Genomic DNA, 24,545 nt, shown 5'->3' with positions numbered 1-24,545 from the left:
CTTTTGCAGCATATACCGACAGAGTCATACTGTCATTGCTTACGTATTTGTTTGCCAGACTATAAGTAGACATATGTGACGGCTACCAAACAACGTGTCTCACGCATTACTCGTAAGCCCAAGTCACTGTTACTAACAGAACTGACCACTAGTTAACTTTATTGCCTTGTAATATGGTTTATAATTGGCCAGTCAGCAGTTGTAATAAAACTAGTGGCGCGGATGTCTAATGCCCCGTGTTCGTCCACGGGTGGGTCTTCTACATGAGGCATTAGTTGGTATTAAACCTAATTGGCTAAATTTGTTGAGGTGGTAACAGCTCATTGACGCATAATCCTTGTTTTTCTATGCCGGATGCTTAAAAGACATTTCATTACCCCATTTGCTCGATCTGTCATTTTAATACAAAGTTGGTACAGAAGCAGAATTATTGGATAGTAAATATTTTTTCTCAAACATGCAATGAAATATTGATGTTATGTTCCTTATAATAGGCTGCGAAGTATGACGTTTCAGGTTCGGCTAGGACAAGAGGTATTTAATGGAATTTCATACAAATCTTGCAGGCCTAGGCCGGCAAAGTCCTCTTTTTTAATTTCCATTTCACAGATATTTGTGACACAGCATCGTGGCATTCAGCCATTAAAAAAAACTAGAGGCAGTATTTGCTTCATGGTTCGTAATGACACTCTACCACTACGCCTATAAAAAAAAAACAAAAACAATGTTTGCTACAATTTGCAGTTTTATTTGTATAAAATCAACATGAACTTAATAAATAATACATTATTATCCAAATTCTGTAATTTTAAATTATAAATTTAACTACACAAATAAATACATTTAAAATATTTCATCTAAACATTAGCGGTAAAAAGGTCTACTCAAACACGCGTAGTTATTTTTTTAAATTGTTATGGAGGCAAAGTTGAAAAATTTTCATTCTGTATTTCTGTTTTATTGGATTTATGGTGCGTTGTTGATTGTTTTTACTTTAATATGAGTCCCGACAAAATAATGAAATTAATTTTAATTGTAATCGTAGGAGTTGGAATTGGCAGCGTAACCAGAATTGATTTTAAATAACTTGCTGTCTCTGCCGCCAAGTCAAAGACGAAGTATCTATATGGTTGCTTATGGCAATTTTATTATTTTAGAATCTAAGAAAAATGGCTTACAGTTTATTAGAAACAGTTTTGTGGCATATTTTAAAGAAATGAAAGTAACTACAAAATCGTGAACACTGTGGAAATTATACTTATTTTCTCCATGCATAAAGCAACGATGTATGTGAAACATGAGATCAACATGAAAGACTATGTAAACTTATGTGACGAAAACGACAGTCAGACGGATACAAGGCGAAAAAATCATAGATACATGAAAATATACGGGTAGTAAAAATACACGACTCGTGTAAAACATACGCGTGATAATGATATAGGTACGTGTTGGTTATATTTTGGGTGTAGTTTACTTTTAGTTTTTTCTATAAATAAAACTTGGGTTTCGTGGATTTTTTATTTTATTTATTTCATTGCATGTTTGAGAAAAGCACTATACATACCTCGGCGGGAAATGGGGTTGCCCGCGCTCAGACCTATCCGGCCTCGCTTCGCTCGGCCGTCTATATGTCTTCGGCCGGCAACCCCTTTTGTCCCGGCCTCTGTAGTAATGTACTATTATCTAGGATATTGTACATAGCTTAGAGTTTAGACATTAAATACACTAGTTAGATTTTTTTACACGTATAAGTTTTTGAAGGAGGAGGATTACGATTCTCTTCGTTTGAAAGGACATTTGATCTGATGATATCCTAAATAAAAGGTATTTTTTAGGAATGTCAACTAGAAAAAAATATCAAATCAGTCTATCCGCCTTTAAGAAACCGGGAAACATAAATAATGAAATTCCCCCGACGAATTGAGAACTTCTCTTCGAGTTTTTGAACTTGGTTTAATAAAGCTAATCTCAATTATCCTCAACTGCCTAACAAGCCACACAAAACACGTAAAACACAGACTAATTAATAAAACCCTTTAACCAAATTACAGTCATTTACTACCCTGTAATCATGTTTAGTGCCATTACATATGTACGAGTATTCCTCAAAATAAATAAACACGCAGAATTGCCACTAACAGCAATTAACCTACCAAAGGTAGATCTTATAACGTTTTAATAAGGTTTAGCTTTAGTAGAGACGAACGAACAAAGTAGTTCGCGGTAGACTTTGTTTGTGGGGAAAGTAAACCATTAATCATAATAAATTACTAGTTTGTTTCATTGCTATCCGGCTCGAAGGACTAGAAATGTGTAGCTTCTTGAACGATTGTTATTATGAATCTTTTGTAATTAAATCCGTTATTTTGTCGTCATATGTTTAATTGTACCCTAAAGCCCCCTCCAGACTATGCGCGTGAATCGCGGGCGAAGCCGCGAACGCGAGTGTGGAGTCGAGTTCGCTGTCTGCGAAAATCGACTCCACACTCGCGTTCGCGGCTTCGCGCCGCGATTCGCGCCCGAGTGTGGAGGAGGCTTAAGGTGAAACAAAGAACACAAACATACATAGGGGCGCCCACAAATACGCGTTCTTTATCGGAGACGGGAGACGTATGGCAGCTACCTTAATAACCTGCAGAAATCTGTTTTTAGGGTTCCGTACCCAAAGGGTAAAACGGGACCCTATTACTAAGACTTCGCTGTCCGTCCGTCCGTCCGTCTGTCACCAGGCTGTATCTCACGAACCGTGATAGCTAGACAGTTGAAATTTTCACAGATGATGTATTTCTGTTGCCGCTATAACAAAAAATACTAAAAACATAATAAAATAAAGATTTAAATGGGGCTCCCATACAACAAACGTGATTTTTGACCAAAGTTAAGCAACGTCGGGAGGGGTCAGTACTTGGATGGGTGACCGTTTATTTTTTGCTTTTTTTTTGTTTTTTTTTTTTGTGCATTGTGGTTCGGAACCCTTCGTGCGCGAGTCCGACTCGCACTTGCCCGGTTTTTTTATACTGTTGAATTTAAAGCTAAGTTATCAAGGGGGGTTCTTAGCTTTATCAAAAGTGTTGAAATACCTGCCTATCCGACACTTTCCGGAAATGCATTGCTTATTATTTTTAGCTTTGCCGTTATTTAGGAAAACGTTGACATTTCAAACCAAACAAAATTATCTACTGCATACCGCAAAACATTGCAGTAGAAATAAACTCGGGCCAAACTGACCAATAGATTGTACCTTGTTGCAGTGTGACTATATACTTAAGAGCCAACAGGAGTGGTCATTTCTCCATACAAACGTACTCCTCGTTTTCCTACGTGGTTTTTGAAGCTAGAGCAATGATTTTTTCAACACAGATTAATATTGTCAATATCTGTGTCGGACCGTTGTGCTTTTTTTGATATTTTTGTTTTTTAAGGCGCTAGAGCCCTTCAAAAATGGCCAAAATGGCCTAATTGACTATGCCGCAATGAGAGGCGTGGCATTCAAAACTGATATTAATTAGCCAAAAAAGCAAAACACAGATAATTTCATAATCATTTAGATTTCCAAATTTGGTTACGATTGGTTAAGTTTTGGAGGAGGAAACAGGGAGTACGAAACCTCGATTTTTCAGATTTTTACGCAGGATTTTTCGCCTTGTCCTTATCGCACTACTTTTAGGTGCCGCTTCCGTTAGCGAGACGGGGATATTTACCTAAAATATTTAAAACTCAGCTCCTGTTTTGTCTTAAGGTGTCTAGCTTAATACAGCTTAGCCAGTAACAAAAATAGCAAAGCTAGGTGTTGTAAATAAATAAACATTATGGAATATTCTTACACAAATTTACTTACTCACAAGCAAATATTACTCCCTTACCGCGATTCGAAGACAGAACTTTCAGCTTCATAGGCTTGTTACTACTAAAATGTAGCCTACATTTTGTCATTGTTTAAATGATATAAACAAAACTTTACCGTCCAAAATCTAAGAACACGTGCATAACTATTTGAACTGAAGATTAGGGAAGAGACTAATAGGAAAGTAGTTAATAAAATCTTAAATATTAAAGACTATAATTTCATAAAGAAATTGTAGGTACTATTGGTTCAATGAAATAAACAGGTTACATTTTTTATACCACCACGCCCGCTTAGCTAACTTCTGCTGTATTTACAAGGTTCTTAGCTTACGTAGTGCGCAATCTATCAAACCTAGGGACACGACACTAGGCTATAGCTAGGGTGACCACACGCTGCGAATGCCGTATGTTTAAATCGGGACAACCTGTATTTATTGTATTGCATCATTAAAATAGATTGTGGACTGTGGATATAAAAAAAATGAAAAACTCTTACTCTACTTGAAATTCAACCCTTTGAATGAGCCCCCAGATTATAAAACCCAAAATGCTAGATTTTCATACATCAACATCAACATCAACATTTATTCAGCAAATAGGCCACAAGGGCACTTTTACACGTCAACATTGAATTTACATAAAAGCAAAAATAATGGCATCAACAATTTTATAAAATAAAACTAACAATTCAATCTAACGTATTACAATTACTAAGAGATGTATATGGTCTCTTAATGTCGAATTACATACAAAATACAGATAAAAAAACACACGAAAGAAAATCTCATATTAGCCTCTAACCGCCCAGACATTAAAACTTGCCAAGACAAATGCAATTTTGATTCGTTACAATAAAGATTCAAATCAGAATGGAACTGACAGCCTTTTTATAGGCCTCTGGTCGGCTATTTAGTGTCAGTCTTGCTTATCAACTGAATTTAATCCATAATACCTAAAGTCAATATTTTATTACAAATTGTCTGTCATATTTTTAATTCAATCAGTTACGTATAGATATGTAATATAATAATATGTAATGTAATGTAATAATAGTACCTACATTACGATACAAGTGCGAAAAGTAGGAAATTCGCATCAAGTGGCGACACGACCGAAGGGAGTGTTTTAAATCGACACGAATTGCTAATTACCTTTTCGCACGTGTATTGTACAACGTAAAAGTGTAAAGTAAAATACAAAATCATTACTAACAGTTATACAATATTGTCACACGGTGGAATAGCTCTTTTTGAGACTCTTGATCTTGACCTTGAACATGAACTTAAAACGCTATAGTTTGTTTCCTATAATCCCCTGTACGCGTGGTCACCCGTCCCACCCTTCTAGCCACCCTTTCAGACGTCTACGCGTCAGTTGTACCACCGTCTCACCGCCGGCACGTTGTTTACAACAAACAATATAAAATAACATAACTTCTCTACCTAGATAACTTAATGTATTAAAAATTTTGCAATATAAAAATATACCTAACTAATTTAATGCGGAAAGTAATCATCTTATTCAACAAAACAATGTGTTAAATTCGCGCGAAACTGCGAGTTGACGCAAAGAACGATAAACAAGGAAATGTGTAAAATATATTGGTAAATTGTGTACAAATAAAAGAAGGTGATCTGCTGGCAAAACTGCCATTGAAGGGAAGAATAAAGAATCGTTGAAACATTTATTAGTATTATGATAAAATTGATAAAATACAAGTTTGGTGTTAGTTTTCCCGTTATCAAAATATACTAAATCGAGATATATGGAATCAACTTTACTCTATAAATAAATTAGCCTTACGAGTATTAAATATCAAGCGATTTAAAAATAACTAAATCGATCGTTGGAGAAGTATTCATTAAGTAGTTCGTAAATAGTTGATAAAAGTGATAGAGATAGTAGTTGAATAGTTGGGTGAAATAGAATCAAGAGAACTTTTCAACTTGATTTATTTTAAAAGCGTAACTGAAGTTACTACTCAGACAAAGTCATAAAAACAGCGGGCGACCATTATATCAATCTACAATTCCAGATCAAAACAAATAAAATTTATTTATGTTCTAAATAAACGCAAAGTTTACTCAAGAGAACTATTAAAATACAGTCAAGAAAACCGTGTGACCCAAACGTCCAATTTCAAATTAAGCTCAGGTCAAAGTCAAGATTTTGCGCTACGAGCAGCGATGCCTGCCGCTGGACACAGCTAACATGGTGCTCAAGGTCAAGGTCAGGCTCAAGTACTCGCAGAACCACATCGTATGGCTGTTCAAACGGGTGAGTTGTAAAACACACAAACACACACACACACACGCGCGCACGCACACACACATACCTACACACAAGCACACACAGTCGCGCCAAACGCCTTCCGACCAGAGGGATCAGGCTGAAAATCAGGGCTGGATAATACCACCAATCTAGCAAAACCTGAGACTGGTGCCCATTGCCTATGTACCAAAAGAAAGGCTGTCCTGCACTTGTAAAACTTGTTAGTATTAATAATAGTTTGTTAAGCTATAATGTACTTATACTGTAAGATTTCGTTTTTTTTTTGGCAATAAACATTTTTTTATTTATTTATTTATTTAAAAATAGACTCCAGATTTTAAGTTGAGCTGGGATTAAAATTAGGATTTTGCGCTACGACCAGCGATGCCTACCGCTGGACACAGCTAACATAGTGCTCAAGGTCAAGGTCAGGCTCAAGTACTCACAGAACCACATCGTGCAGCTGTTCAAACGGTTATGTGTAGATATATACTATATAGTTAGATATGATGCGTATCACCTGACTTAGGGCCTTAAGTACGGTCCTTAAGTTGGAGGTCAGGGTCAAGTTCTCGCACATCCACACCGACTTTCAAAGGGGTAAGTGCTAGTCCAAACGATGCCGAAACGATCATAAGTATCGTTAGCCACATATACCAGTGTTAGTAAATACGATATAGATGGATGTAATGTGTACACTATTCAAGGTCGAGGTCGATCTTAAGGACACGTAGTGTGGCTATTAAAACTAGGTACTGCGACTGGCTATTCAAACCAGAACGTGTTACTAAATACGAATCTCTCGCTGTATACATTGACATTCCACTATTAGGAGTATAATGCTGGGGCTAGGAACCTAAAAGGCCTATTTTTTCGGAGCCTCACAAAATCTGTTGTAGGTAGGTATCTGTTGTCAAATTACTTTAGCTGGGTTAGATTCGTAAATATTGTAATTAATCCGTTTATGGACAGTAAGCGGAGATATCTGACCCCCCTCCCCTTGAATAGAAGCCTGTTTGCAAAGGGGGCCTGTTATCTCTGAAGCTTACTTACATGTGTATGATATTCTAGGATTTCTAGGTTTTTTTTTATTATTATGAATGGGCTTATGATTCGGTTAAACTATGTTCTAATGTATGGGCAAGAAAAACTAATTATAGCCAGCATTCTATGAATGTAGTATGATAGCTTTGGGTATGGTGCTTTACGCACACTAGCGTCCCTCCCCCTCCCCCTCACGCAACCCCCCCTTTTAGCATGAAATACGTCCCGGTTTACGGTTTTTTTTTTATTTTTGAGAAAAGTATTAGAGTTAGGAAATAAGTGTCAAGGTAAGAAATAATCCTTAATAAATTTTAAACAAAAAAGGTTATATACAACTTTTTAGTAAGACTCGCCATATTCATGTATTAACTTGTTGAAGTTCATTATAAGTTAGTACGTGATAGTACTGAAAAAAATCTTATACGGAAAATAAGCTTGCAAGGTTATTGTCCTGTATGATTTCTTTTAGTACTATCACGTACTATGTTATATTGATCTTCTGCAAGTTTTTCAACGGTTAAATTTTGTCGAAGTTCATCTAGCCATAACATGAATATGGTGTGTCGTATCAAAAAAATGAATATAACCTTTTATGTTCAGAATTTAATAGGGAACATTTCTTTCATTGACACTTTTTTCCTATATCGTATACTTTCCCCTAAAAACAAAAAAAAACTCCCAACCGGGACATATTTATGCTAAAAGGGGGGGGTTGCGTCAGGGGGAGGGGACGGGACGCTAGCCTGCGTAAAGCACCATATCCAAAGGTATCATACTACATTCATAGAATGCTGGCTATAATTAGTTTTTCAAAAAACACAATTTGACCGAATCATTACTCATGGCCACAGACTAGCCGAGGCGTAGACGTGGCCTACGATGTAGCGAGCTCGCCCGAGGTTTTCTACTAATACTTAAAAACAAAGTTATATCGGACTGTATTACTTTCTTGCGTGGTTTTATTTTTATCAAAGTTCTCAAGTTGAAGCGTTTAAGTGAACCAGCCTATATAACTCAAGGTTAGGGCGGAGTACTTAATTAATGGGTAGTTGTGACTTGAAACCGATGTGTTTTATTATACCGGACTGTTTGTGTTTAATAATTATAATAGGACATAATTCAAGTAGGATAAAGGAATTGTGAATAATATACATAATTTCATCTGATAATACTTATTTATATTATCATCTTAGAATCTATATTTGCGAGGGCAGACACAAACCAAAGCCTTAAAAGGTGTTGGCTTGGTAGAAAAAAACACGAAGACGTCTAATTTCCACTTATTTACAGTTATACATTATTGTTACCACCTTGCATATCATAGCAGTATATAATTGCTAAATAGTTACATTAGCCGAAGAATCTGATGAGCAAAATTTTAAATAGAAGTATAATTTAGTATTAACGACGATGAATGGCAAAAACCCGCGCGTAGGCAATATCTTACCCGCTCCGCACTCGTGCGAGAATCGCAGTTTCGCGGAGTGTGGAGCGGGCTTTACGTCGCAATTATCGCGATGCGCCATATCTCTAGTTTCCTTCTGATTTCTTGGCTTCCCGCTCCCTTCATGGATGCGTTACTGATACATATATTCCTTCAGCTTCCGATATCCGACCGTCTGAGTTTGCCGGTTCAAGGGGCTTGTCACATATTAGCATACACGTGTTTACCCGGCGGGCAACAACCCACAGCCGCGCCCGTCACAGACGTCCTATAACTGCCGGCGTGCCCACCAACGTGACTGTCAATACGGCGGACAGTTCACGGGGTGGGTTGTGTGCTCTCCTAGTCATATCTACTACCATGTCGACCAACAAGTCATTTGAATCCAGAGGCCGTGAGTTGAAGTCTCACCCAAGACAGTAATATTTCCACTTTTAAATTTATTCTGAGCTTAACAGCATCGTTTGCAGAAGTTTCTGCTGATTAAAATTTAAAATAAGTAATTGAAAGCGGGGATTTAAAGTTTAATCTTGTTGATATATTGAAAATTTATAGATTTATTTGTCTAGTTTTGTGTCCCACTGCTGGGCAGAGGCATCCGTCCTGTCACTGCCGGCGTGCCCTACATATGTGACTGCCGATATGGTGGAAACGTCATCGTCACCGGGTTGTGTGCTTTCGTAGTCATTTACTACCATGTCAGCCAACAAGTAATTTGAAGGCGGATATTTAAAGTTTGGTCTTGTTCTCATATTGAACATTTAGAGATTTATTAGTCAAATTTTGTGTCCCACTGCTGGGCAAAGTCCGTCCTGTAACTGCCGACGTGCCCTCCAACGTGACTGGCAATATGGAGGAACCTTAACAAAAAATAATTTGAAGTGAACCCTAAACCCTATGTCAATACGTGGGCCATACTAAAAGTTTCTGGATTCTGATATAACTATGAGACGACTTATTTTTTCTAAGTGGCCAGTCTAGGAATTTTCAGTATACCCTAAGGCCCCCCCCCACATCTCGCGTCTTTTCGAGCGTCGGCGTCTACAATTCTATGGCCGCTGCTCGACGCAACGTCGACGCAACTGCGCAGCGACGTCATTTTTCATAGCGCTGACAAGACGCCGACAGACGCCGACGCTCGAAAAACGCTAAATGTGGGGGGGCCCTAAGTATCCTGGAGTCCCTAGACTACCCTATTGAATACTCTTATTCGTAATAGACACAAGACCTATAGTCCCACAATAAAATCATACTAGATACACGATTACAATTATACTTTATACAGAAGTACATTTCCTTAGCTTTTTCCACGAGCTTTTACAAGAAAGTATTTCTTTTTACAAGGCTGCTGTTTTATTCACGTGCAGTCATTTATGCAAGGAATCGCGTGTTGCGGCCGCGTCAATATTTTATGTTCGACAGTGCTGCAAATTTAAAGCGGCGGTGGCGGAGGATTGCTCAATTAGAGATTGAAAACTTCGGGGGATAGGTTTAGGTATAATCTGTGGCTCTCGTGAATAATATACAAGTCTCAGGGCCCGATTCGGATTTTGAAATAGTCATCTATTAGATATCTTTTAGACATCACCAAGATATGATAACGATATGTTTAAGATCTAACCTGTCAAATTTGACATTTGTGCGATTCTGGAGATACTCTTTTCGATATCTAACGTAAAAGTGACATTGGTTGCCCGAATTGCGCTGCAAAAATTAATTCGTGTCATAAAATGATGACGAATTCTAACTATTATTTTATATATAAGTCGGGAATTGTGGGCGTATCATACTATCTTCAGCACATCAGAACCTTCAATCGTGGATGACGACGGCCTTCAATGAAATACGTTGTTCAACTCACAATCTTTACTGCACAAGACTCATTACAAATCACAGCACGCGATACGTTTCTTATCTTAAGCAAACCAGTGGATTTGACCCAGGAGCCGCCACAGACGTCATCTTCTCCCGTTCGTTCTCATCGTGCTTCTTCTGAAGATTGATTGACACCATAACTTCAATTGTTCTGGACTTCAATTGTTTTTAACAGCGCACTCTATGACGTCTTAGCGGAACTGCGTCGAACGCCACTCAGGTGTACGTAACACACGTAACACCCTAGTTTGCTCTATTTGTCAAGGTTTGCATGATAAAATGCCTCTTGAAGGCGACAGATGGCACATTTCATCCATTCTCCGACATATATATTATTTTTGGTCAATGCTGATTGACCCCTAAACGCAGTAGAGTAAGAATTGTTGCGTGACTTATACCCGTGTCCATACTTGATGCCTTTATCGCTGCAAGTTTAAAGCATCCTGAAATAGACGCAGCCCACTAGCGGCACTAGCCAATTACAGGGGTCGATACTAAACGTAATTAACCCTCAGCCAATGACGCAAACTAAAGCCTCCTTTATGCCAGCAACACATGGCTATCTGCCCGATTCGAATTTTAAGATACGTCAATTAATAGATCTAGAAACGATATGGATTAGATGTGTCAGTGCCAAAGGTGACGTCACATTTGACGCAGACATATCTAATCCATATCGTTTCTAGATCTATTAATTGACGTATCTTAAAGTTGGAATCGGGCTGTGTATTTGCATAAATATTCATGTAAAGCAGGCCACTGACGAGCCTTCCAAATGGATGCCGTTACAATGGATTCATCCAAATGGAAGGCATCCTAATATTAAACATTGTACGTTTTTGACATTCACGGACCGATTTTGGATTGCAGCCACGCTATTTAGACTGTTGGAAGGCTCGTCAGTGGCCACCTTAACATCTCTTATCTCTGGTAAACAAAATGATAACTGTGGCAAAAGCGCTTAGTAGGTGTAAAATGCTGCTACGGAGCTACGGCGTAGCGAATGTAGCGTTTTTTAGTTTATTCACTACTAAACGATGCTTGCAGAGCAGCTAGCTTTGGACTGATTTGAACATGAGGTTACATTGCTGCTCTTCCCGATTCAAATGAAATTCGCAAGTTATTTAGAGTAACACAGAAAGATGCTGCCCGCAATTTGCGAACTTCGATTTTCGCGATAGCCCAGGGCGTCCGATAGCTGAGAGGTTACCGCGAACCACGATCGACGTGTTGCCTCCCTGTCACACGTATGAATTTACAAGTGCAACAGAGAGGCAACACGTCGAACGTGGTTCGCGGTAGGCCCTCTAGAGCGGGCACACGCAGGCGGGTACCATTGTAGGTAAAATCCGTTGCTCGCGTCCGCGTTAGTTAGCGTTGCTCAAACTATTTTTCGTCAACCCTAGCAGACGCCCTCACTACTCGTAGGTCGCTAGCCTACTCCCCTCGGTGGGAGGTCAAACTGCTAAAGAATCCAGACTTAAGGTAAGACTGGCACGACACGAAAGAATCTGAGTTAAGGAGAGCGGAGCTGACATCAATTACAAATGAATTTAGGTAAGTGAGGATTCATCACCATTTATAAGGCAAGAAAAACTTGGAAGGAAGCCAGACTTTCAAAAAGGTTTGTGGAACATTTCTTTCGACCATTTTGCGATAAATAAATCGCCGATTACGATGGCTGCCTGAACAAAAAATTATACGAAAAGTTGTATAGTTATTTTGGATAATTTTCTAAGGTGCTCTGGGGGTTTCATACATTCGAAACACGCAGCTAACTATGTAGTCTGGCAAGTATTGACGCAGTAAATAGTGCTTCTTATATAGTAGTAACTTGTTTTAGTTGTTTTTATCACTTTTTCCCAATACACCTTCGAAATGTTGACAGAACTGTTCCACAGACTATTATGTTATTCAAATATAGAAATACTATTCACAGTCAAAAGCATTGTAATTGAAACCCTATCTCCTCAACTTACGTTTCACATTCGCAGGGCCGCGGTCTAACGGGCTTGAAGAACCTTGGCAACACATGCTACATGAACTCCATCATCCAGTGCCTGAATAACACCGCCATCCTGTGCCATTACTTCTGCAACGGACAGTACATGGAGCATGTTAACAGGTACTTGCCTTATTAACCCTTTCACCGCTATGACGTCAACTGACACGCGGCTGCAGCCCAATTTTCCTTCCGACAAGGTTTAGAATAATGCGTCAGGCCGCGCGCAATAGGCGTGGTCACAAAACAGATAAGTACAGAAGTCAATCACATGTATGTACTTTACTTTTCATACCTACGCTCGCGGTCGCTCTAGGGTTGCGATTGTTGCGAACTATGACTTATGCACAAAAAACTATCGTGGTAGTGGCACTCGTATCTATCGTATCGTATCTGATATCTAGTTGTTTGATTTATTGTTGAGGATGAAACGGGAAGAATGGAAATATAAATTAATAATAACATTAATAACTCAAATAGATATTTTAATTTAAATGTCATTGTTATATTACAAATTTGCCACAGAAAATATCTTGCGATGATTTCGAGATTGGCGAAATGCACGATTATTATATTTTAAAGTGTAATAAATTCGCATTCTCATGTACAATGTAATAAATTCGCATACGCATTCTCTCTGAAACCACTGGTAGCTTAAAAAACGACAATTCACCGGTTAATGTTGAATTTAAACAACCGTCCACTGTACAGTTATAATAACTTTTTGTTTTGTTTCTCCATTATTGCACAAAAAAGTTCACAGACTCGTGTCTCAAGCACTCGCGCTCGCACTGGTCCCAACTGGTCCGAGATATCGTGTCCGTGAGCAGTGTCTATGTGTGCGTTGCTTGAGCGCACTTTGTATGTAGATTGATTTCTGTACCTATCTCTTTTGTGGCGTGGTGTTCAAAAAGTTAAAGGAAAAGTGTCTGTTTCATAAACACATTCAGAAAATTCTGTCCGTCTGTCACCGGGCTGTATCTCATGAACGGTGATAGCTAGACAGTTGAAATTTTCACAGATGATGTATTTCTGTTGCCGCTATAACAACTAGGGTTACTGCTCGAGAATTCTCGAGGCGGTAAATCTCAAGAAATTTGTCCTTGTTCGAGACGGGAAAAAAAATCAATGCCTCGAGAACTTGAGAAATAAATCTCATGTAATAAGTAAAAAAAACACGCGTATAACACATGATGTGTCTATAGTGTATTTCTTTAGGTAGTAAAATAAATCTAAACAATGTTTTTTTAACATTTTCAAGTACCTAAAACATTTATTAGTTAACCCCACATATGAAAATGAAACTGCCTTGATCCGTCCTCTAGAGTTAGACCAAGAAAAGACTCTCAGACGTCAAACCTCTATGGAATTATGACGTATAAATAACACTTGCACTGCGCGGGCTGTCAAAACCGCTCCAGACTTTTCTTGGTTTAACTCTATCATCCTGGCATCAACCGATTTTCATGTTTTGAACTACTAACCTCAAATGTCTCAAGAAATCGTCTCGTTTTAGGGTCTTTAATAGGGCCATGTAGTAACAAATATTACAAAACTAAATTACTATTGATTAAGTAATTTTAGCTGCTTCATTGTTATTATTATTGGGAGCCTATAATATCCCACTGCTGGGCAAAGGCCTCCCCCCACTTTTCCCAGTTTTCCCGATCCTGTGCAGTCTCTGGCCATTCTTTTAAAAAGGAGTCTAACTCGTCTCGCCATCGCCGACGTGGTCTGCCAAATCCTCGTTTTGATTTGGGCTGCCACTCTGTGGCGATCTTGGCCCACAGCTCACTCGGCATTCGGCAGACATGACCTGCCCAGTCCCACTTTAGCCTGGCCGCTTTCCGAGCTACGTCGACTATTTTTGTTCTGGAGCGCAGCGTGGTGTTGCGTGGTGGTGTTGTTGCTTCATTGTTACGTTGAGTAATTATTAATATTACGTAGGTTCTGTAAGGTTTTCACATCGAGTTAAATTGACTTGAATGCTGACTTGAATATTCTTGCTTAAAAAAATACTATAATAATTGTGGTTTGATAACATTTTGTCAAATACCTAAAGAAATACACTACACCATATCACATCGCTGGCTCGTACGCTGTTTTTAGGTATTGTTCGTTGTTGAATTTTAGATTATTAAGTGCAATTTATGCTAACTAAAATTTTACCATTTGTTTGATTAATGATCTCACCTACGACTCCTATGAGTTTGATTTGTAAAAAAGCAAACAATTTTAAATAACATGGTGTTTGTTGAAACTTTCAACATTTCTCGAGATACTCGAGAAACTCGAGAAATCTTGGTCGAGAGTCCCGTGCCTCCAGAAATAAAAAAGGCCGAGAAACCAGAAACCCTAATAACAACAAATACTAAAAAGTACGGAACCCTCGGTGGGCGATTCCGACTCGCACTTTTCCTTTTTTCTGTCCTATCTGGAGGCCAGAAAAGTAAGTTTTTGCTAACATTACATTGACAATGCATACATACGTATCCAACAGGAGCGACCTAATAGGGGATATTACTGCAATGTTCTACCGCCAGAGTGCAGAACTACCGACTCCGTAAATTCATACACTAACTTATACATACTGTGCCTTAAACTGTTTTTTGACAAGTTTTCACAGACAATAAAATACGACATTGATGCATCAAGGCGGTTTGTTAACAAGGGCCTACCGGTAAACGCGAAAATCGAAAATTAGTTATCTGCCTCTTTATCGCTCGAATATGCACGAGTGATAGAGAGATTAGATAACGAAATTTAGATTTTCTTGTTTCGCGGTAGGCTATGTGATTGACGTGACGTGTGATGTGTCAATGTGGTTTGTCTAGTGTATGTGCCACAAAGGTGCCTATGCCTATGCAGAGCTTTGCCTAATATTCCCTATTAACGAAGCATTTGATATCAAATCTTAGCATGGTCCGACTTTAGATGTCGTCAGGCACATTTGTGAAGCAGATGCACCTGGTCGCACCGCACCTTTACTTATTAGTTAGTTGAAAACTTACTATACTTGTTTTATTTTGTATTTATAATATGTTATAATGTACCAGGGCGCACGGAACGCGAGGAGCGATCGCAGAGGAACTAGCAGCGGTGGTGCGAGCGCTGTGGTCCGGACAGTACCGGTACATCGCCACCATCGACTTAAGGGTAAGATAACACATTAGCAGGGAGCTTGTAGACGGCATCACAAGCTAAACTAATTTAGTAGTGTTTTATTAATATCTCCGTTGACATTTGTTGGGACGTCAGTCTTTCCGTGACCACGGCTGGTGTAACTCAGCTGAAACGTCGGAATTAAAGGTAAAAACAATGAAATTATATCGCGGTAGATCCGTTTGTGTAATTAAATATGTGTACAAAACGCGAGAGTTAGTGTTACATCACAAGCTTATTAGTATAATATGGACCGGATTGATATGATCAACTCTTTAGTCGTTAAGAGGTTAAAAAAGATGTATTATTGAAGCTTTGTGAAGAATATTGTTTAAGTACCTATTATCTTCTAAATGCCTGGGTAACAACCGCTTGCAAAAACAACCAAGATCCTAAAAATGAATGCCAGTTAATTTGTATGATAATAATACCAGTACATATAGATATATACATAACAGGGTATTTTCCTACTAACGTATGCGGAGTGAAATTTGGACAAAGTTTGTATATATAAAATATAAAAACACAAAAATGTAAATAAAAAATATGTGTTGTCAATGTAAAGTCAAAATATCTGTTAATCAGTTTGGTAAGTCTCATAAAGATTGGGTGTTTAATTTTGTAATTATGGTAAATCAACAAGAACGCCGTCGTCAAACAGTATGTAATTTCTATAGTAGCCATCCCCTATGGCCGAAATCAAAGGTGGTGGAACATTTTGTGCAAATGGGTGACAGTCGAAGCACTATTTACAATATTCTGGCGTCCTTTGCCTTGAAGAAAACCACTGCTAGAAAGCCTGGTTCTGGAAACTATTCCAGCTTGAGCAAGGTTTCTGAGAGAGCTCGATTAATAGTACATTACTACAGAGGCCGGGACGAAAGGGGCTGCCGGCCGAGCGAAGCGAGGACGGATAGGTCTGAGCGCGGGCAACCCCATTTCCCGCCGAGGTATGTATGTATAGTGCTTTTCTCAAACATGCAATGAAATAAATAAAATAAAAAATCCACGAAACCCAAGTTTTATTTATAGAAAAAACTAAAAGTAAACTACACCTAAAATATAACCAACACGTACCTATATCATTATCACGCGTATGTTTTACACGAGTCGTGTATTTTTACTACCCGTATATTTTCATGTATCTTTGATTTTTTCGCCTTGTCTGACTGTCGTTTTCGTCACATAAGTTTACATAGTCTTTCATGTTGATATCATGTTTCACATACATCGTTGCTTTATGCTTGGAGTAAATAAGTATAATTTCCACAGTGTTGACGAATTTGTAGTTACATTCATTTAAAATATGCCACAAAACTGTTTCTAATAAACTGTAAGCCATTTTTCTTAGTTTCTCAAATAATAAAATACATACATACAAACATACATACTTCGTCTTTGACTTGGCGGCAGAGGCAGCAAGTTCTTTAAAATCAATTCTGCTTACGCTGCCAATTCCAACACCTACGATTACAATTAATATTAATTTCATTATTTCGTCGGAACTCATATTAAAGTCAAAAAACCGGGCAAGTGCGAGTCGGACTCGCGCACGAAGGGTTCCGTACCATAATGCAAAAAAAAAGCAAAAAGAAAACGGTCACCCATCCAAGTACTGACCCCTCCCGACGTTGCTTAACTTTGGTCAAAAATCACGTTTGTTGTATGGGAGCCCCATTTAAATCTCTATTTTATTCTGTTTTTAGTATTTGTTGTTATAGCGGCAACAGAAATACATCATCTGTGAAAATTTCAACTGTCTAGCTATCACGGTTCGTGAGATACAGCCTGGTGACAGACGGACGGACGGACGGACGGACAGCGAAGTCTTAGTAATAGGGTCCCGTTTTACCCTTTGGGTACGGAACCCTAAAAATCAACAACGCACCATAAATCCAATAAAACAGAATGAATATTTTTCAACTTTACCTCCATAACAATTTAAGGTGGTTCGCTTTTCATACAAAATTCAATCAAAGCTCATTAAGTAACTACACACTATTAGTACACAAATATTTCCGCATTTATCTTCTTTCGAATATTCGTTTGCGCGAAATTAACAGGAAAACAATGTTTCATACAGAAATCATGCAAAAATCATAGTTAAATTTTCATCAATTTTACGTATGTGTGTGTCACAAATGCCGTGTACAGATACATTTGCGACGTTGCCATACCATTTCCGACGTTGCCGGGCTGACCACGACTCGAATTTGGAGTGCCGTCATGTTTAGTGCAGTTTTGTTGACACTGATATTTGACAGGTAGTTAATTGACCTAAGCGAGAAGTTCGTCAGCTTAGCTAAGAACTATCATGGCGTGTTATGCAAACAGTCGCTTTTTTGCTTGCAAACGGAAGATTCCCGGTTCGATCCCCAGTCATTGTATGCTGGAACATAACTTTTTGTATTTTTGTTACACCTAAATTTCGTATTGTTTTTTTATTTTTTCTTATTATCATACATCGATTATTAAGTATGGGCTACACGTATTCTTTTATTTTTACAAAGATAATTAGAAATTATACTCTACCTAATCTCTCTGATTTTTACAATCAGGACATCCTCACTGCAATAAAAACCGGGCAAGTGCGAGTCGGACTCGCGCACGAAGGGTTCCGTGCCATAATGCAAAAAAAAAACAAACAAAAAAAAGCAAAAAAAAAACGCTCACCCATCCAAGTACTGACCACTCCCGACGTTGCTTAACCTTGGTCAAAAATCACGTTTGTTGTATGGGAGCCCCATTCAAATCTTTATTTTATTCTGATTTTAGTATTTGTTGTTATAGCGGCAACAAAAATACATCATCTGTGAAAATTTCAACTGTCTAGCTATTACGGTTCGTGAGATACAGCCTGGTGACAGACGGACGGACGGACGGACGGACGGACGGACGGACGGACAGCGAAGTCTTAGTAATAGGGTCCCGTTTTACCCTTTGGGTACGGAACCCTAAAAAGAAGTGTATAAAATTTCCTGTGGTTAAAAATAATGGATTTTGTCTATGAATGAAAAACACAATTATTACTATAGTTTGTTTTTTTTAGCATTAGAAATAAGGTAAACAATCTTGACGTGTCTTTTAATTGAAAAACACATTTTAAAAAATAAGTTACGGCAAATATGTAACAATTTTAAATCTAATACGATCATTTATATTCTTCTGCTTTCATAAGTAATCGTTTTTGATTTTTAAAAAACCGGGCAAGTGCGAGTCGGACTTGCGCACGAAGGGTTCCGTACCATAATGCAAAAAAAAAAACAAAAAAAAGCAAAAAGAAAACGGTCACCCATCCAAGTACTGACCCCTCCCGACGTTGCTTAACTTTGGTCAGAAATCACGTTTGTTGTATGGGAGCCCCATTTAAATCTTTATTTTATTCTGTTTTTAGTATTTGTTGTTATAGCGGCAACAGAAATACATCATCTGTGAAAATTTCAACTGTCTAGCTATCACGGTTCGTGAGATACAGCCTGGTGACAGACGGACGGACGGACGGACGGACGGACAGCGAAGTCTTAGTAATAGGGTCCCGTTTTACCCTTTGGGTACGGAACCCTAAAAACCTGATAACACTGAGTATGTGGGGGAAGCGCTGCTGGCCTAGCGGAAAGCAATTCGGAGGTCGCGGGTTCTAACCCCGGCTTGTACCAATGATTTTTCGAACTTTTGTACGAAATAGCATTTGATACCTACCTATTTATACACCGATACCTATTTTTCGGTGAAAGAAAACAATGTGAGGAAACCGGACTAATCCAAATAAGTTTACTCTCTGGGTTGGAAGGTCAGGTAGTCGCTTTCGTAAAAACTAGTGCGCATGCCAATTCTGGGATTAGTTGCCAAGCGGAGATTGAATATCTGGGAGACCGACCAAAGCTTACAAAACATAAAAACTCAAAAATGCGCGTTTTCTCATAGACCTAGCTAAGAGATCAAACCCCTTATAGCAAATTTCATCGAAATCGTTAGAGCCGTTTCTGATACCATCCAAATATATAAATAAATAATTATATATCTAATAATTGCTGGTTTAAAGGTAAGATAACACAAAGGAGAAACAAAAAGAAATTACCTACTCGCACCAGTCTTGAACCCCAATCCTCTTGCACGTATTTCCACGAACATACCGTTACGCTATTGCAACATACTTACGTTGTGTGAAATTGTCTACTACAAGGATCACGGAAACACTGTTTGCATGTGTGAGTAATAGTAGGAAAAAGCGTGACAGCAACACTCCGTCGAATTAAAAAGGTAGTTTTTGCACAATGAAGTATTCAATGTTTATTTTAATAGTTCAATATTTACTTAAAGAGTGCGCGAAACATACTTTTAAGTATACAAATACCAAGACCATTTCACAAAAAAATAAAATCTGAAATTTTGCAAAAGTGGTGCCATCTAGCGAGAGTTAGGTTTTGAGTAACCTAGGCGAACCACCTTAAATAAAAAATATAACTACACGTGTTTGAGTAGACCTTTTTACCGCTAACGTTTAGATGAAATATTTTAAATGTTTTTATTTGTGTAGTTAAATTTATAATTAAAAATTATAAAATTATAGAATGTATTATTTATTAAGTTCATGTTGATTTTATACAAATAAAACTGCAAATTATAGCAAACATTGTTTTTTGTTTTTTTTTATAGGCGTAGTGGCAGAGTGTCATTACGAACCATAAAGCAAATACTGCCTCTAGTTTGTTTTAATGGATGAATGCCACGATGCTGTGTCACAAATATCTGTGAAATGAAAATAAAAAAGAGGACTTTGCCGGCCTAGGCCTGCAAGATGTGTATGAAATTCCATTAACGACCTTTTGTCCTAGCCGCACCTGAAACGTCATACTTCGCAGCCTATTATAAGGAACATAACATCAATATTTCATTGCATGTTTGAGAAAAGAAAATTACGGCCGGCCGTGTCGCAAAATCTTATAGAGAGCTCGGAAGAAAATTTAAAACTGACGGCAAAACTATTAAAAAATATCTTAAAGACATGGGCATCGATAAGCGATGTAGAAAAGTTAAGCCCACTGTCTCTGAAAACCAAGAAATCACTCAGAAAGTACGGCTGCGTCAATTAGTCAAAGAAATATTTTACGCTAAAAACAATGTCACTTGCACATATTTCACGTTAGATGGAAACGAGTGGCAAGGCAATTACTATTTTGAGAACACCAATGGTCCAACCGATGAGAACGTGAAATATGTTGAGCATACAAAATTTCCTAAAAAAGTTTTGTTATGGCTTGCCATCAGTCGACGCGGAATGTCTAAGCCTGTATTCTTTGAGTCAGGTTTAGCTGTGAACGCCGACCGCTACATAGAGCGTTGTTTGCCATTAGTGCGGGATTTCATAAATACGAGTCATAGAGGAGAAAATGTAGTGTTTTGGCCAAACTTAGCCTCAAGCCATTATTCCAAAAAAACCCTTAGCAAAATGGCGGAGTTAAACATCCCATACGTACCGAAGACATCAAATCCACCTTATGTTCCGCAACTTCGCCCTATAGAAGATTTTTGGGCAAATCTAAAGAGGCGAGTACATATATTGCAATAATTTTCGTCCCAAAAACGTACAAAGTTTGATTCGAAAAATAAAATCGGAGCTGAATAAAATGCCGACATCTGTGTTTTCGACAGCGATGGACAAAGTACCACAGAACTGCCGTAAAGCATCTCGCATGGGAGTAAACTATTTTTTACATTTAGCCTTGATATATACATTATTATAAGAACATAATTATTTTAAAAAAGAATGGTGTTTTTTTTTATTTAAAACAATAATTAACTTTGTCCAAATTTCACTCCGCATACGTTAGTCAAGGCACTTTCTTGTAGAACTGTCAAAAGTATTTGCTATTGAAATTATATGAAACAATACACAATGACGTCACGGTCAACTCACCAACTTTTTATATTTCTATCCCATTTATTGAATAGAACTGGTATCTATGTTTTTCTAATAATTATCTGGTGCTTTATTTCATGTATGGTGTGAAATATATTTTTTTAAATACAGTCAAATACCCTATTCTATATTCGTTTTCAGAACGAAGTCGGGAAGCACCAACGAGCATTCCGAGGTTGCGAGCAGCAGGATTCCCACGAGTTTCTGACCATTCTCATGGACTGGCTCCATCTCGACTTGCAGTTCTCCAGCAAGCCGCAGATCAAGGTATACTATATGTAGGAAACTGATTGCGTTTCTAGAATTGATACGCTGCAATGACGTTAATTTGTATTAGGATTTAAAACTATCATAAATGATTTCAAACTTATAATAATAATAATAATAAGCCCGCAGGGCAGCTTGTGGCGAGCTGTTGGGGAGTAACGACCCCACGGACCCGAGTACTCCCGAGAGTCGGTCAGGGTCTCCGTCTCCGGCGTGTCTTCGTCGGTCGGAGTGGACCCCAAGGAGACCCGCAGGACTCTCAGCTCTGGCTTGCCTTAATTGGCCGTCCAGAGAGGAGCCGTTAGAGCTATATGCTCCAGGGGTGGAAGTGAAAGATGCATAAGACGCGAGTTGGCACAGTGGCTGTTAACAGCCACTGGGTAGAAAGCGGCGCACACCTCTCGACACCCCTGAGCCGCTCACACCGATGTTGCTCCTGGTCGTCTTTACGACGGCAGTTTCAGGGGCCCATCTAGTAAGCGGCGAGTCATCGCCTGTCTCGATGACGGTGTTTACATTGTTATGGCAGGTGTCCGGACCTCTTTTACAATAGCCCAGTCTCATTGTCCACCCAAACATCAATCCATAAACCGGTATACTGTTCACTTCTTCTACAATAGTCCCAATGCCTGCTGCGACCGGTTCACGGGTGTCTATTGTTGCGCCTGTGAACGGGTTCCAGCAGGCGTTCTACATGACATTAAAACTCTCCAAAGGGCCTCTACGTGTTGGATCTATATCCCCACGCAAGCCTATCAAAAGACCGGGATTTATAGGCCCGTGAAGTCCAAAAAGGAGAAACAATAATAATAATAATTTACAATAGCCCAGTCTCATTGTCCACCCAAACATCAATCCATAGACCGGAATACTGTTCACTTTTTCTACAATAGTCCCAATGCCTGCTGCGACCGGTTCATGGGTGTCTATTGTTGCGCCTGTGAACGGGTTCCAGCAGGCGTTCTACATGACATTAAAGCTCTCCAAGGGGCCTCTACGTGTTGGATCTGTATCCCCACGCAAGCCTATCAAAAGACCGGGATTTATAGGCCCGTGAAATCCAAAAGGAGACACAAAATAATAATAATAATGGGGATGGTATCCGCCACGTGTATCCCTTGCTTTTAGATTAAAGTGTCTTAAAGGGCCTCTGCGCTGTTGGCTTCGGCCCCACGTACGCCTCCCAAAGGTCCGGGACCCCATGGTCCCGAGATATGGAAAAGACATACAAATAATAATAATATTCTTTATTGTGCACAATGATTGAATACAGCAAATTAACAAACATAAAAAAAAAACTAAGCAACAACAGGCGGTCTTATCGCTAAAGAGCGATCTCTTCCAGACAACCTTCGGGTAGTAGAAATTATCGAAGGGAAGAAATAAGTATAAGGGTAGCAAAAAATAAATGAAGTGCAAGAACAGGAAAAAAATAAAACCAGCACAACTAAATATATAACAATATGAATACATACATTAATAAGATATATAGCTAAATAAATAAATATATAAATAAATACATATATACATAAATATATCACACAACACAGAATCAGACAGACAGACATAATCTAATTATTAACGAGTTTGAGGAAGTGACAGATAGTGAATTTTGAGTTGAGCCTTAAAAATGGGAAGCGATTTAGCATGTCTTAGCTCAGACGGCAGAGCATTCCACAACCGAATCGCTTGGAAAGTAAAAGAATCGTTATAGAATTTAGAAGAAGAGGAAATTTGGGCAAGCAGATAGTTCTGGGAGCATCTTAAAGAAGAGAGGTATCTGAATCGCTCCTTCAAGTAGATAGGGGTGGAGGGGTTGAAGAGAATACCGTACAGGTGAGCAAGAATGTGAAAATTGCGTCGCAAACGTATGGGGAGCAACTTGAGCTCCGAACGGTAATAGGAGACGTGGTCATATTTTCGCAAGCCATAAATGAACCGGATGCATAGATTTTGAAGCCGTTCGAGTTTATTTAGTTGCTCTACAGAAAGATCGGGATAGCTGATATCCGCATAATCTAAAATGGGGAGAAGCAGAGCATGAGCAAGCGCAATTTTAGTAGCGAGCGGTAGAAAATTACGAAGCCGCCGTAGGGATCCTACAGCTGCAAACATTTTCCTACTAACCTCATTGATCTGAGGAATCCAAGATAGAGTACGGTCCATAATTAAGCCTAAATTTTTAACTTGAAAAGAATAAGGAATCTGTGTGCCGTTAAATAAAATCGTAGGTAAATTAGAAAAATCTAATCGGGAGATTAATTTTGAACTACCTATAATTATTGCTTGCGTTTTAGATGGATTGACAATGAGACCATAGCGATGACTCCAGTCTAAAATGTTTTCTAAATCATTATTTGTAGTATTAATAACGGATGGAAGATCGTCAAGCACACCCTGAGAATAAATCTGTAAATCATCAGCATACAAGTGATAAGAAGAGACAATGTTACTGGTGATGGAATTAATAAATATCGAGAAGAGTAGTGGAGATAGAACACCACCCTGCGGAACGCCGGCCAGAGTGTTGGACCAAGAGGAATGAGAACCTTCTACCTTAATTCTCTGCCGACGACCGACAAGGTAACTTCTAAACCATTGAATAACTGGAGGTGATATATTAAGGGAACATAATACTGAAATGAGAATATCAAAATCGACGGTATTAAACGCGTTACTAAAATCCAACAACGTTAATACCGTCACCATCC

The 24,545-nt window shown here is 38.6% G+C and overlaps 1 protein-coding gene across 6 annotated transcripts in view; it reads left to right on the top strand.

The window, feature by feature from the left end:
* The window catches only part of LOC134669091 (ubiquitin carboxyl-terminal hydrolase 8), a 46,864-nt gene that overhangs the window by 16,187 nt on the left and 6,132 nt on the right, over nt 1-24,545 (top strand). For 5 of the 6 annotated variants that reach the window (XM_063526654.1, XM_063526663.1, XM_063526634.1 and 2 more), the window contains 3 exons: nt 12,478-12,608; nt 15,542-15,641; nt 21,709-21,834. In XM_063526654.1, coding sequence (XP_063382724.1) covers nt 12,478-12,608; nt 15,542-15,641; nt 21,709-21,834 — 357 coding nt within the window. Of the gene's footprint in view, nt 1-5,235; nt 6,127-12,477; nt 12,609-15,541; nt 15,642-21,708; nt 21,835-24,545 lie in introns of those variants that run through there. The other variant, XM_063526647.1, reaches the window with a different exon arrangement.

The sequence above is a fragment of the Cydia fagiglandana genome, chromosome 1 (assembly GCF_963556715.1).
Source record: "Cydia fagiglandana chromosome 1, ilCydFagi1.1, whole genome shotgun sequence".
Taxonomy (NCBI): Eukaryota; Metazoa; Arthropoda; class Insecta; order Lepidoptera; family Tortricidae; genus Cydia; species Cydia fagiglandana.
The sequence above is the reverse complement of the archived record's forward strand: the minus strand, read 5'-3'. Positions and strand labels throughout refer to the sequence as shown.